This window comes from Budorcas taxicolor, chromosome 21 (genome assembly GCF_023091745.1).
Source record: "Budorcas taxicolor isolate Tak-1 chromosome 21, Takin1.1, whole genome shotgun sequence".
Lineage (NCBI taxonomy): Eukaryota > Metazoa > Chordata > Mammalia > Artiodactyla > Bovidae > Budorcas > Budorcas taxicolor.
Genome location: NC_068930.1, coordinates 65428890 through 65445394, shown reverse-complemented (window position 1 = coordinate 65445394; position 16505 = coordinate 65428890). Strand labels below are relative to the sequence as shown.

The following is a 16505-nucleotide window of genomic DNA, read 5'->3' as shown; positions in this document are numbered from 1 at the left end:
CATGTGATAACTGTTTTCTTATCATACAGCTTGCACACTTAACTAATTCTCATGTAATCTTTCCAATACATATTTCATTTCTCACTGATATACTTACTATTCTATGTTTTCTTCCATAATCCTTTCCCTCCTTTTTGTACCTCTCATTTCATACAGCAGGTGATTAATAAATGCTTACAAAACTGAACAAGATCAGTACAAACTAAAATCTTATGGTCACAACAAATTGTGTATTTGTATCAAGCAAAAAAGGACCTTTATTTTAAGTTGTGTATTTCCTTAAAAGTAAGGCTTTTGTCGGACATTTATACTCTGGAAAACATACAACAATTAAAAAGTGCAAACAAACTGCATGGGACATCTTAAAGGGTATAACCTTAAAACTGTTAAATTTTATAAATTAGGCTTTAATAAATTGTATAAAGTATTTATTTAAAAAAGTCTGCTTTTCAAACACATAGGTACTTCATTGTTACCCCCACTTCCATGAGACACACATGAAAATAAAAACACTTATACAGAAAAAGAGGAAAAGGTCGAATTGAAAGGAGGAAAGCCAAATGAAAGGAAGAAAAGAAAACCAGTTCACAATATTTACTTCTGCACTCTCTTTCTGGTTTTTGAACCTTGAAGAGAAAACAAAGAGATTTAAATCATTAATCATTAATTTACAAAAGCAAAATAACAAATATATAAGCATTTCCATATACAGTTACTAATATTCTAAATCTGACTGACTATGATTTTGTGTAGTCAGTGGACATGAAATTCAGACACCAATTTATAACTGTTAATACCCTGAAAATCTTAGAAAATTGTGTCGTTTTTTTTAGTGTGTCAAAAGACATGCTTACAAAGTCTACCTTCTACTTTGAGGTTATATGAGAATGCATCCGCTGGTAAAATATACTCCATTCACACTGGTCATGAACTATTTCTCCCCCCAATTTTTATTGTGCAATTTAAAACATTAACTCCTAATATAAATCATAGCAACGAGGTAGGTGTTCCTTGGGGGAAAGCACTGAGTTACGCTATTATGAAAAGCCAGGAATTTTGCCTAGATGTGTTGCTTTTTAAAGCCTGCTCCCTCTACTCTTCAGGCAGGAGAGCAGTGGGCTATTCCGAAATGCAAAGTCTTGTCCACTAGGAATTAAGTAGATCCCAATCAAGTCGCCTTCTAGAAAAGCATCACATCTGACATTGGCCTAACGTGCCTTTGGACAGCTCCTGGGCTGGGAGAAGCCAGCGCTCCTTTATCCGGGGCACGCGGATCCGCCTCCCCAAGGAGACGCTGTCCTCCTACACCCCAGGCCACCTCCACCTCGAGCACAGCAGAGGCAGAAGGACGAGCCCGGCCCAATCACAGCCGCCTGTGCTGGCAAGTGGAGTGTGCCTTCCAGGCCTCAGGGCTTCCTTCCGCCAGAAGAGAGCAGCGAAACCAGGGTGAGGGCAGCGAGGAGCCCGCAAGTGATCAATGAGCACACTGAACAACGAAGAGATCAATATTTCTTTTCTGAAGTGAACAAAACATCCTTTGAATCTAGGACAAAATGTCTACCACACATGTCTAATCACACAGTTTCTAAAGGCTTTCTGATTATAGGTTTATTTAGATGCTTAATTGGAAGATCAGGGATTTTTTTTTAATTTTTCCAGGTTCTAGTTTCTATTCAGTGGCCATACATTTCAATTCATGCAAACTTTAATCTTATATAAATGCCTTTTTTTTCACCACCACTCATAGTGCCCAGCCTATATACTCTGGTGGGCTTAAGAGTTTTTCTTCAATTTTTGTGATAAGGCCTTCTTTTAAAAATATGCCAGGGCAGATTTTTAGGTTTTTACTATTATAAGTTTGAAATTAATTTTGCATAGAAAACTGAGACCGCTGTGATTGTCTGAAACTGGCATAATAGAATACCACAAAATCAAGGTCAAAGGGAATACATCTCCCTTTCAATAAAATCTGAATCTACTGCCACATTACAAAGTACACTAAAGTTAACAGTTATAACTACTTTCTCATTAATGTCCTGATTTGACATTCTACTCTTAGATTAAATACCACTGCTACTTATCCCCATTCAATCTAGAGTTCAAATTTTCCACTGCAACTAAAAATGCCATCACCACCTGGAATTTATTATACAGGAAGTATTATGCAACTTAAGATACCTTGCTACAGGTATCAACTCAAAATGGCTCCTAATAACAAATTCTGACTGTTTCAAGAAAAAACCTATTTCTCCTCCAATCCCTTAAAATATATACTCATTTTCTTAATATTTTACTATGGGTAAAAGGCCCAATCATAAGACTAATGTGTAAAATTTAACATTTGAAAACTAAAATATACAAGATTGGAATACTCTTCTATGATGCAGAAGGAAAAAAAAAAGTGGGAAATTTCTTTGCAGGGTGCCTTAGAAATATCTCTTCCTTTACTAGACCATAGCTGTTCAAGGCGTAAACATGTCATGCTTTCCTCAAAGAACCCTCAGGAACAATCCAAAGTCCAAGGTACTTCAAAAATGCCATCACCAAGAGTAGGCTGTTGAGTACTGTCTATTGTATGGACAGTAGGGACAAAGTATACTAGCCATAAATATCATGGCTATATTAACTAATTGTTAGTGCAGTTCTAAAATACTGGCATGGTTTTGAAATGCCAGAATACATGTGGTTTTTTTAAAGGTTTATCATTTTGTGGGGGAAAAAAATTACTTGCAGCAAATTACCAAATTTCCTCAATTGGTAAAAATTATGCCTTGCATAAAAATAAAAGGATTAGAGGCCTCTGTTCTTCCTGAAAACCACCCCGTCACCCCCTCTCTTTCTTCAAGAAAACCTACACAATACACATTTTGAAAGCTTTCAGAAAGTGTTCTTACACAATAGACCCCCAGCTAGTCAAAATGAGTTTAGGTGTATCAAGAAAATTATACACATTTTTAAAATGGTCTAAATAGATATTAAAGGAAAGTTGCTCCCATTTTGCTAGGCACAGCATTCTGAAAGATCACACAGTGAGAAAAATCTCTTACCATATTGTAAACCATAAATTGTGTTTGAAAATAAAATTGTTAATGAAGAAACTGACATTTCTAAAGCAGCTGTTAGAGGTAACCATTCTTGAAACATGTTTCTGACACAAAATCTTAAAGCTCTAGAAACACAGAATTCACTGAATCGTATTATGTTATTTCTTTAAAAAATTCAAATGTAATAATGTGCCTTCTCCTTCAAGTTACTTTAAATTGATGAATACAAATACATACATTTTCATGAACCCCTGGATGGATTTTTTTCTTCGCAAGAAGCAATAACATTTTACTATCTCAGGTAAAATTTCTCTCATTTATGAATATTTAGATAGCAAAATACCTTAACTAGCCTTATATTTTAATGGAGAGAAAGAATTACAATGGGAAAATAACAGCATTTAATTAAAGCAATTCAGAGTTTATACAAGTAAAAGAGAATCTATTATCTTCATTTTTTTAACATCAAAAAAATCTGGATTGTTCTTAGTGATGGAGTCTATTCTCTTCTTTTGTCATTAATAAATAAAACAAAGATACTAATATATTTTCTTACAGTAAAAAACCATCAGTATAAGGATCTTAAATTAAAATTTTAGGTATAAAAAACACTTTTCATAATTACAGTCAAACTGAAAATCAGCACCAAAACAAATATCTCAGATGCTCATTAAGCAAAGTTCAGGGAACAAACGACCCTCAGGCATGAAGGGAGGCAGGAGGCTTCCCCAGGCACAGCTGGGAACTGGCTTCGGTCTACATGGGTATCAACCTTACTGTAACAACACAGGCCCTCTCCTAAACTAAAATTGCCTGTTTTAAATGTAAGGGGTTTCTTTAGGTAAAAATATTGCTCGATTGTTATAAATGCTCCTTAATTTGGCTCCCAGTCTCCATCATAGCTGTTGCCACTAGCCTCTGGCTGAGACATACTTCCATGTATTGCTCCCCGGGAATCCTCACTTTCTAATAACAAAATGAACAAGACAGGGGAGGGGGAGGGAAACAAAAACAGGAGGGAATGGGAAGACGGCAGCGGAAAAGTGAGAGGCACTGTTTCAAAGCCTTTAGCTTCCAGAGTGATGCTATACACTTCCTCTTCAGGTGCCCCAAGGGTTCTCTTGGGTAAATTCAGATAAACCTAAGGACGAACTATCCATAATATACAATGAAGAAAATGATCGTAAAATCAGGGTGAAGGTGATTCTCTCTCCAAAGTCAACTTTTGCCTTCCACAAACAGGCACCAGTGCTGCTTGTCAAAGGGAAGGAAAAATACAGCACTGGCCTGGCTCTACAGGGCACTGACACTTTGATGAAATTTTTCCCAAAATAAGCCTTTTCTTTCAGAAATCAGAAATATTTCAGGGCCAACAAACTAATAAATAAAAGGCAGACAGAGAGGAGAGAGATTTGGGGGGGAGGGGGAGGCCCTGGGGGCAGTGAAGAATGGTACTGTAGCCAGCTCTGAATCTCTCCTCAGCGAGGCAAGCAAACCATCTCTCAGGAACCCTGGAACATTCCCCCCGTTTTCTGAGCCCCACAGGTGTGCCTACACACCACAGGCTGGCCATTCACTAACCAGACCAAAGTCCCACCTCGTCTTGCCCTTTGTAGATGCTGCCTTGCTAAGGTCACTTCTGGAAGCCATGCTCTCAGAACCAGTGTAGGAGTCACTGAAGAAATGACTTTATACTTTGCTTCCTGCTTCAAGAGCTTGGAAAAGCGATGATTCAAGGCTTTAATTCCTTGCAGCCCAAGCTGTTGACAGAAGAGTTGGCAGACCTTGCGGTAAGCCATGTACTAACCACCTGACCTGACATGGCCCTTCAAGCCCAGAGTTCTATGGTGAAGTGTGGGCAGCCGGACAGAGAGCAGCCCGAGAAGTAAGTGTTCTGGTATCCACCTCTAACCCTTCCACAGCATTCTATCATGTGAATGCTCTGTGTATTGGGCTCCGTATCTGCAAAACGAGACCAACTTCTGGTCCCAACTTCAGGATTACTGGAAACATGATGAGAGTATATAACACAAAACATGAACAAGGGACAATGTGATGGATGGTGTCTAAGACCTTCTCTTACTTTTTAAAATTATACAATGAGAATGTTATGACCCAAACAGTTAACCCTTTATTCCGTGGGAAGAAATGAAATTTGCGTTTATTATATAAGAACTAACAGACCGTCAACTTACGGGTTTGTGTGGCCTCTTCTGTCTGTTTATCCGAGCATTCCATCTCTTCAACACTACATTCTACGCTCTTCTCAGCTTCTTTCTTTCTCTTCTTACATATAAAAATTAAAAGAAAGAAAAAGAAATGTCGCATGATGGTTAAGTAAATATACAAGTTTACCAGATATTAGCATGAATGTATCTATACAGGATTGAGTGTGCCAAAACATACAGGAGAATATACACAGCTTCATGGATGGGAGTCACCTAAGGAAAGGGTAAGGGATGAGAGAAAATGTGGTTAAGAGAAACTTTACCTATAGAGTTAGCACAGGAATGGGTACATTTGCTATATCCACCTTTTTATGCTTAAAATTTATCATTGAAAGTCATGTTTTAGCCACCTGGACTGACTATACAGAAACCCTTTTTGAAAGCAAAGTGTTCTACAAATTTGATACCATGGCTTGCTCAAGCCAATGATACTTACTTTTGCCATTTTACACTGTGGAAGCAGGGGTCGGGGGTGGGGGTGGGGAGTAAATTCATTTAATAGGAAAATATATACCTGGCCCATGTATTGCATCCGTGCTTATACCGTATAAGTTGGTTGGAAAATTACATTAATCAACTATGGCAAACTTCCAATAAATTTTTTTTTTTTAAGTTTAAGGCCATAAACCTTACTGTAAAGGAAGAGTCTTGAAAGTATACAGTGCTCCTAAAATCTCAGAAACAGAATGGATCTTCTAATACTCTCTCATGCCTTTGCTGTTTTCTATGTACTTTTCTAGGCAAGTGTTATTCATACTTTGGAGCTAAGGCCTACATTCTATCACACCCAATTCTTTCCAAATGTTCATGTAACTTATTTTTCTTACTTTCTATCACAACTATAGTTTCTAACTAGTTCAATACTGAGTAAAACATTTTAAAATTCTTTTTCTTTTTTTACTTTCTTAATTTTATTTTTTATTGAAATACAGTTAAGTTACAATATTGTGTTAGTTTCAAGTATACAGAAAGTGATCCGTTTTTTTTTTTTTAATGGAGGAAAATTACAATGTTGTGGTGGTCTCTGTTGTATATCAACACGAATCAGTCATAATTATAAACATTTATTATTTTTTAGTCGCTAAGTTGTGTCTGACTCTTGTGACCTCAGGAACTATAGCCCACAGGCTCCTTTGCCCATGGGATTTTCCAGGCAAGAATACTGGAGTGGGTTGTCATTCTTCTCCAATCATATATATATATGTATATGTATGTATGTATGTGTATATACATATCCTCCCTAAAATTCATAACATCTCTATGTGGGTATACCTATAGAAGGACATTAGTAATGAACTGAAAACTTTGTATTTTTCATACAGCTATTATCCCATGTAGTCTCAAATTTAAATGCGTTGAAATCCACATAAGAACTCAGAGCTTCTCTTGGCTTCCTAAAGTAAGTCTGTAGCATTTAGGAAATCATCTGATACCTCCCAAATCTCAGAGATCACAGCACATCAGAAGGTCCTCGTTTATATCTTCCTAACAATTCATTTTAAGTTAAACTTTGTTGAAAAGATAATTTTCCCAGCTTCAGGCCATACTGTGTACAGCTATGAAAGAGTATATATAATGCCTGCTGACAGGACATGGTTCTTTTTCCTAATGGCAAGCATGGGTTCCGTTCCACAGACAACTTACAGGGAAAGCACAACTCTATCCAAATGACATCATCTTAAAACCGCCAAATGGTCAGAACTGTTGTTATCTATGTACCACAATTAATCCCACTGTTTCAAAACACGCTGAGGGTGGCTGTGGAAAGATGAGAACTCAGACATACCCACCACGGTCCTGAAGAAAATGTGTTGCAAATATAAAAAAAATATCCTGACTAAACCTTAAGAAACTTTCAAAGGCATTCATTTAGCAGATTTGTATATGGAGGTATTGCTTCTCAAAAATAGCTGGAAGAGGGGCTGCAACTTCACATAAGTGATGAGAGAAGGGGCGAGTGCCTTACATCTTTCTTTTCCAAAGTGTTGCTTCATGATTACCATCTAAACCCTGCTGGGCTGAACAGATTGGTTCGATAATTACATACAATAACTGCAGTGGGCAGGTAACCCTCAGCTGGCACAGGGCAGCTCCCCTGTGAGAACTTCCATATGCAAACTGCACTGATGGAGCGCATTAGGTGCCTCTCTCCTGCCGGTGCACAGGCCTGATTAACGCCAGCCAAGACTCCAAGGTTAGCATGTCAGCAGATCTGTGATGCATTAGGCAGGAATAAACACAGACACTTTTGTTCGTTCGGACCAAAATTAAGGAGGAATATTTCAGTACTATGTTGCTTTCCATACAGGAGAGAATGCATTTTCCAGTTTTAGGAGGGCAGATTTTTAAATGCTCATTATAAAGGGAGCTATCCAATACGTTCTACCCAAGAACCCAATGCATTCATCTTGTTTTCAAGCTTATTTAATAAGTAGGAGCTTTCTTTATCCCCATGCAGGTAAATTACAGAGGAATGAAAATCAGACAGTATTCAACCAACAAAAGAAACACCTGTGTTTGAGCAGGATGCACTGGGGAAAGCACTGAATTTCATGAATCCACGCTCCAGCTGGGTGTCTCTTGCCCAACTCTTCTGACAACGCATACAGTAAAGATGGAAAGGACCAACGGTCTACAGACTAAGACCAATTAACAACAAAAAGAATATCTAAGTATGTTACTCATTTTACAAGGCAATGAGTAAACTTCCTAATAACGTGCTGCCAGCTTCTTTCTCCCGATATCACCAAATGCTTCACTTTGTTACCTGACAGCGTCCTGGGCTTCAGACAGTGCATTATTTTGGTTTTCTGTGAACAGAAAACAACTTTACAAAGTGTGCTGAGCTCTGACTTTGACATATTCCATATCAGGTCTCACAGGTCCCTTTCTTTACATTTATAAACAAAACCAAACTATTACAGGACATACAAGAGTAATTCATAAGCTTAGGATAAGGCTTTCTTTCAATTCAGCATGGCTAGAATATCTTTTAAAAATCAGGTTTATTTCAAAGGGCATGAGTGCATACATTACACATTGTATTTCTGAAGTGCCTAGATATGCTGGCTACAACTTACTTAATTAGCAGCTTCTCACCTCTAATTTAAAAACAGGAAGACAAATCAGCTAGATGCACTGAACTGATAACTTACTAACAGTCTAACTGAATGGAGGCCAGTAAGCTGTTTTAAGGAAAAAGAGAAGAAAAGTCTTCAGAGACAAAAACCAAGGACCAATTCTTTGCACCCCAACTCAAACATCCAAAGTGAAAGTGAAGTCGCTCAGTCATATCCGACTGTTTGCGACCCGTGGACTGTAGCCCACCAAGCTCCTCTGTCCATGGGATTCTCCAGGCAAGAGTACTGGAGTGGGTTGCCATTTCCTTCTCCAAAGATAACTTCTAAATGCTTTTAGCAGCATCTAAGAGAAGCCAATCAAATTCATGGTTACAGCAAAGGAGATGTGTGCTCAAGGGCTGTTATTGGGTTTTTTCCCTGCTTATTACAAAAGTCATAAATGTTTATTACATGGGACTTCCCTGGTGGTACAGTCAATAAGAATCCACCTACCAATGCAGGGGACACGGGTTCGATCCCTGGGTGGGGAAGATCCCACATGCTGCAGAGCAACTAAGCCCGTGCCACAACCACCGAGTCCGTGCTCGAGGGCCCGGAGGCCACGACCACCGAGTCTGTGCTCGAGGGCCCGGAGGCCACGACCACCGAGTCCGTCTGCTGCAGCTACTAAAGCCCGCGCACCTACAGCCTGTGCTCTGCAACAAGAGAAGCCATGACAATGAGAAGCCAGTGCATCACAATTATAGCATAGCCCCTGCTCGCTGCAACTAGAGAAAGTCCATGCGCCGCAATAAAGACACAGTACAATCAAATATACACAATTTTTTAAAAATTACTGCTCCCTCTATTCTGTTCCCTCCCTTCCTCATAGGAAACCATATTTTTAAAAAGTGTTTCTTACAGAAACTTAGAATGCACAGCTTAAAAAGTTTAAATGTTTGCTATTCCACATGTGTCAAACAAAGAACTCTACACACAAACATGAGATTGCAACAGACAGTTAATCTTATTGGACTTCTTTGATTAAGGCCACGGAAATCATCGGGCAAATGTAGACACTTTACAAATTATATTATATTCCTTAATAGTAGCCAGAAATAGAATATTTGTTACTAGTGGTAACTAAAAGGGAAAAGACAGAATGTATCTTCTATGACAGTAAAGAAACCTATGTGCTGCTGCTGCTAAGTCACTTCAGTCGTGTCCAACTCTGTGTGACCCCATAGATGCAGCCCACCAGGCTCTCCCGTCCCTGGGATTCTCCAGGCAAGAACACTGGAGGGGGTTGCCATTTCCTTCTCCAATGCATGAAAGTGAAAAGTGAAAGGGAAGTCGCTCAGTCGTGTCTGACTCTTCATGCTACACCACAATATTTATAAAACCAGTGGATCTTAGTTAAATTTCACTATCTAGGCAGAAAAAACTGAGGCTGGGACAGAAGCAAAGCTGGGAGAACTTGTTCAGTATTTCAATCTGGTGGGGGTAAGGCCGTGAGGACTCAGAGCTCATGGTTCTTATCAGAACTTCCTTCCACAGGACCATACTTCCTCCCACAAGACTTTTCAGAGTGATGTGGTGGTCACCAATTGCAGTGCTTTCACTGTAACAGACCCCTTCCTGGAGAGCCAGTGAGCACTTACATTCATGTGTTCCTGGCCAGCCACTGCCCATGCCCTCGTTACCTGCTCTCCCACCCTGGACCGAACCGCCATTATGCATGTTACACATGCATCCATATCTAGGGATCTGCACCTGTTGAGCAAATAGTCCACTACTACAGTAAAAACAAAGAGCTGACGATGCAAGCCCCTTAAAAACCATGTAAATGGACATGAAGTAATTCTAGAGATGTTTTGAGAAAAAGTAGGAAACGATCAGACATAATGGAAAAGAGAAGAGATGAAAAGATGGGAGGTGGGTTAGGAAATAAGCCCGTGACTTAAGTGAAGGGCAGATGAATTTAAAGAATGGTCTAAATGTTATAATACATCAAAGTGATTTATTATTTTAAATGAGTCTCTGTGTTAAAGGCTGTGATAAGAATAACACATGGTGTCATTTCCTTCCACAGTAACCATGATTCTACTGGAAAAGAGGCAGGAACCCCATCATGTATTTTCTAAGCACCTACTGCATACCAGGCTTCCCTGGAGATCCAGGTTTGATTCCTGGGTTGGGAAGACCCCCTGAAGAAGGGACAGGCTACCCATTCCAATACTCGGGCTTCCCTGGTGGCTCAGATGGTCAAGAATCTGCCTGCAATGTGGGAGACCTGGGTTTGATCTCTGGGTTGGGAAGATCCCCTGGACGAAGGCATGGAAACCCATTCCAGTATTCTTGCCTGGAGAATCTCCAGACAGAGGAGCCTCCGGGCTACAGTTCACGGGGTCTCAAAGAGTCGGACACAACTAAGCAACTAACACTTTCACTGATAAGAAGTCATTTCATAGTTCCATAAATGAGTCCAATGTAACCACACATAGAATATAGAATTTCACTCTGTGAAGTATTAATTCATCTGTAAAGTGACACAGGCAACACGACATGGTCAAACCCTGATTTTCCTTCCATGGCTAACAAAATGTGGAATATCTACGTCCTTCACCAGTTCAAGCTACCACTCTTATGCCATGAAGAATGAAGCACTGCCTGTAATTATATAAAAATGGTACAGCAAAGATCATTGCTAACTCATGAGTTAGCAAATAAAACCAATGCATCTGTAAACTCTGTCAGAATACATAAACAAGTGGAAACACTGCAACTTGGTGGCAAGCACACATGATTGCTTGCTCTATGGGCAACACATTTTTTAGCAAAAACGGCTTTCACAAAGTAGGCATAAACGTCCACTTGCTTATCTGGAGCAAATACTGTCACCCACACTCCTAAAGAAAATACAGCCACTGAGCAGTTAACAAGCTGAAAAACAAGCTGAATCTGAGCACGTGATCTTCAAGGAATACTACATGACTGAGAACTTACTCTCATCAAGTAATAAGGGCAATCACAGCCTGGCAAGATCTCCCAATATAAGCACTTTGGCAAACAGTAAATCCATCTTCCACAGAGTTGACAACAATGGCTTTTTGAGACTCTATCATCACATCACAAGCACCACAAATATGATCAAACTTGTGATCACTGAACAACTGAGAGCTGTATCCAGACATTCAACAAGCAAACGTCTAAAGACTAACACACGACAGTACTCTCTTCTGTGTTGGAATTAATATGACCTGAGGCTTCCATGACCTGTACCATTAACGTCAAAACCTCCAGCAAAGTCATGGTGTTTCAAGGGCAACTTACCGGGAGAGGCAAATGCACAGCTAGTGATGCTTTAATTGTCTTTAATATTTTATATCTAAAACCACTAGGAGATTTTCAAGTGCCTTGAGTTCATATGAGGGAAAAAACTATACAAATGCATAATAATAATAATAATTAATGGTTATAAGGCCCTGAACAATTCATCTAACTTCTGATTTTCACTTTCATCATTTGTAAGCAGATCTATATATCATATCAGTGCTGTGAAGTATATGCAAAATAACATGCAAGTACTGATAGACTACAGAGTACTACATAAATGTTCAAAGGAGACCCAAGGTTGATATAACCAGCACTGAGCACTATCAAGTCCCCTGGGTAAATTTCAAACTAAGAATTAAAAGCACAAGACTCTGAAGCTGTAATGTTGCAAACTAAAGAGGCCAATATCTAAAATACATATTTCAATGAAAACCAAACCCTCTGTATGTACTGGTGGGGAATTAAATGCTCTCAAGGCATTCATGAACAAGTTTCTTAAAAATAAACCAGGCTGCATTAGAGTTCCTATTAAAAATAGACTGCCTGACCTCCCCGCACAATACATCTATGCCACAACATTTCTAATTCCTAAACAACACGGGTGAATGGTGAACACAGAATCCTCTGGCATCAGAAGTCCTCCGCTTTACATCAACTGCCTAGGTCCTTTAGTAGCAATTAACAGCTTGAGGAAAGAAAGTTAACTTCAAACTCATTAATTTAACCATTTTTAATATGAGTGAGTTATGGAGCTCCAGTTTGGAACTTTTATTTCATAGCAATTATCATCTTGTTTTTCTTGCAAAATCAACTTTTACCCATTCCCCATCATTTACTATTCCAAACAATCAACTTGAACACACATACTCACCAAGTCAATGTAAGCCAGTCTTCGTTCACATCTGCCTGATATACTTGATTGCATAAACTGAACTTTAGTGATATATGATCTTAGTACAAAAGGTGTTGAGAGTCAAATAAAAGTTATTTAATTTGACTCTTTATTTTCTTGACATCAAGACACCAGAAAGACTTGAGAAAACGCACTCAGTGAAACAGCATTAATGCTGCAGTTAACACCTACTCTTCAATCATGTGCTCAGCACTGTTCTAAGCACTCTCTAAATCTCATTTAATCCACATAACAGTCTTATGAGCACGACAGGCAATATTATTATTTCCACAGAAAGATAACTTCTAAAAAACTCATCCCTTATTAAAAATAAATTCACAGAAACGTTTAATATAATTCCTAAAAACTAGTCATGATATCACAGAAAAATGGAATCTTGGTCTAATACTGTCTTTTGAGATCTAAGTTTTGAGCATACCTTATAAGCATATCTGTTTATTATGTCCAAAAATAAATCTCCCTACATACCATTCAAAGCACTTATATGATGCCAAATTTCCTTTTCTATCTCTTCCAATAAAAATTAAAACATGGCATGTATGAATAACTGCCTATGAATACAAAATGGCCATGAAGCTGATAAGTGCTATTATTTAAATTCTTTCCAGACTTAAATGCCCAATACCTGCTTTGTCTATTTGCAAAAGGAATGCTTTCCACATGGAAGTTAGAATTCTAAGATACTCAAATTTTGGTTGGCAGTGGTTCTCAGCTATGCCTGCACAACATAATCTCCCCTAAAATCCTAAGGCCTAGGTCCACTCCCATAGCTTTTGGCTTAATTGGTCTGGGGCGCAAGCCAGGTAGCGGAAGTTTTAGACGCTCCCAGGTGATTTTAATATGCAGTCAAGGAGGTCACCCCCTGCCTTTCATTTGCACTACAATCATCTGAGGCACCTGTGGTATGGTGCCCTCCCAGATCACAGCATGCAATACACAGCTGGAGACACCACTGCAGAAGAAAACATAGTCTTCCCCTCAAAAAGAAAGCTCATAAAGTAAACTGGAGGCTTAAAAAAAGATTTTAACAATTAAAGAAATGAGAAATGAGAAATAAAAGAAAAAGAGATAACAAGGAAACCAGATAGCTAACAAGAAGAAAAATAATCATTATTGAATTTGTAAGTATATTACAGAGCTGACAACTAAATGACATGAAGGTCTGGGATGATTATAGATGATGCAAAAGGAACAGACTAAGAATTAAATAAGCAGTTAGACATGGAAGATGTGTATATTCTCTACACCGTCAGATGCCACCACATACATCACTCAGGTAAGTAGAAGAACACCTAAATAAATATAGAGGTATACCATATCCATGGAAGAGAAAATAATACTGTGAAGATGTCAGTTTTTCCCCAAAGTCAATGCAAGCTCAATCAAAATCCCATTAGTATTTTTGAGGAAATTAGTAAAATTTATAGGTACAAAGGGCCAAAAATAGAAAGAGAATCTCACAGAAGAACAAAGCTGGAGAACTTAACTATCAAATATTACCACAAAGCAGTAGTTCAAGCAGTGTGGCACTGATACAAACACAGGAGAGCAGGCCAGTGGCAGAGAACAGAGCATCTAGAGACACAGTCCGCCACGTGCGGCCACCTGAAAGGCAGCTTCCTGCTCTAGGGACACCATGATCTTCGCCGTAAATGCTTCAGATCAGCCAGATAACCAGAGGGTAAACAAACACCAATTCACACCATTCACAAAATCAGATTATGTTGAATTACAGACCTAAGTGAAAAAGAAAAATTTCTTGACAAAATGATGATTGTGAACAAAATCTTTCTAGACTAGAATACACAAAGCACTAGCCATAAACACACACACACACACACACACACACACACACACACACACACCAAAAACCCCTGATAAATTAGGCTTCATTAAAGTTAAGAACTTCTGTTCATCAAAGATGTCATATTAAGAGAGTGAAAAGAAAAACCACAGACTGTATTAAAAAAATGTGCAATACACATATTGTATATACAAAGTACTTAACTCAGCCAATCAAAGAAAAGCAGACAACTCTGACATATTTTAATGGACCTGAAATGCACTTCACACACACACAAAAAGGTTAAGACTGATGTGCACATGAAAAGGTGTTCAAAATCAATATTCCCAAGGATATGAAACTAAAACCATAAAGAAATACTAGTAAACATCTACCAAAGTAGATAAAATTAACATAATGCAATAACTAGTGTCAGTGAGCAACTGAGACTCTCCTAAGCTGCTGGTGGGAGAGCAGAGTGGACAGAGCCTTGGCAGGATCTGCTAAAGCTATTAAGCATAAGCTCCTATGCCCTGGTAACTATACTATGTACACAGCCAACTTGAATTAATTATGTGTTTCTTAAAAAGAATTTATAAGAGTGGTTTTAATAGTATAATCGCAATCACCGAAAACTGGAAACAATGCATGTGTCCATGAACAGCAGAAGAAACAAATGAATCATGATACAGTCACATCAAGAGTCCCACGTGTGTGCTCAGTCACTGCAGTCGTGTCCGACTCTCTGTGACCCCATGGACCATGGTCCGCCAGGCTCCTCCGTCCGTGGGATTCTCCAGGCAAGAGTACTGGAGTGGGTTGCCGTTTCCTTCTCCCTAACCGAGTACTAACAGGAACAAAAACCAAAAAGACTTTTGCTACTTGCAACAGCACAGAAATTCGAAATACAAATGAATCAAAGACTCAAAAGTGTACAAAACATATGGTGGTACTGCTAAGTTTTTTTTAAAATAGCAAAATGAATTCACAATGTTAGATGTCATAATGTTGGTTATTCCTAATGAAGGGGGAATGGCTGGGAGACGTTTCAATGAATGATCCACATCTTGATTTAGGGGTCATTTAAATGCATGTGTTCACTTCCGTGAAGTTCAAATTTCTCACTTATTTGTGCACTATGCTGCACAGGGAGGGCTTCCCTTGTGGTTCAGCTAGAAAATCCACCCACAATGTGGGAGACAGAGCTGAGTTCAATCCCTGAGTTGCAAAGATCCCCTGGAGAAGGGAAAGGCTACCCACTCCAGTATTCTGGCCTGGAAAATTCCAAGGACTGTATAGTCCATGCAGTCACCAAGAGTCAGATACGACTGAGTGACTTTCACTGCACAGATATAATCTCACTTATTTTAATGGATTTTTACAAATTAGGGACAAAAGATACTTGACAAAATCCAAATAAGACAACATTCAAAGTAAAGAAATTAATAAAGGGATTTATTGATACAACAGGATTTATTGATTTTTTAAGGACAGAAATGGTATGGACTTAAGAGAAGCAAAAGATATTAAGAAGAGGTGGCAAGAATACACAGAACTATACAAAAAAGATCTTAACGACCCAGATAGCCATAACGGCATGATCACTCACCGAGAGCCAGACCAGACATCTTGGAGTGTGAAGTCAAGTGGGCCTTAGGAAACATCACTATGAATAAAGCTAGGGGAGATGATGGAATTCCAGCTAAGCTATTTCAAATCCTAAAAGATGATGCTATGAAAGTGCTGCACACAATATGTCAGCAAATTTGGATGACTCAGCAGGGGCCACAGGACTGGAAAAGGTCAGTTTTCATTTCAATCCCAAAGAAGGGCAATACCAATGAATGTTCAAATTACTGCACAAATGCACTCATTTCACATCACATGCCAGCAAAGTAATGCTCAAAATTCTCCAAGCCAGGCTTCAACAGTACATGAACTGAGAACTTTCAGATGTGAAAGCTGGATTTAGAAACGGCAGAGAAAACAGATCAAACTCCCAACATCCATTGGATCGTCAAAAAAGCAAGAGAATTGCAGCCGAATATCTATTTCTGCTTCACTGACTATGCTAAAGCCTTTGACTGTGTGGATCACAACAAACTGTGGAAAATTCTTAAAAAGATGAGAATACCAGACCAC

At 38.8% G+C, this 16505-nt stretch overlaps 1 protein-coding gene across 1 annotated transcript in view; it reads right to left on the bottom strand.

Annotated features, from left to right (window-relative positions):
- Positions 1-535: 535 nt before the first annotated feature.
- Positions 536-16505, bottom strand: part of VRK1 (VRK serine/threonine kinase 1) — a 79756-nt gene continuing 63786 nt past the window's right edge. Inside the window, exons 12-13 of the mRNA XM_052659958.1 lie at positions 5240-5330; positions 536-626 (exon numbers count right to left, since the gene is read on the bottom strand). Of these exons, the coding sequence (XP_052515918.1) occupies positions 595-626; positions 5240-5330 (123 nt within the window). The 3' untranslated portion in view covers positions 536-594. The remainder of the gene's footprint in view (positions 627-5239; positions 5331-16505) is intronic.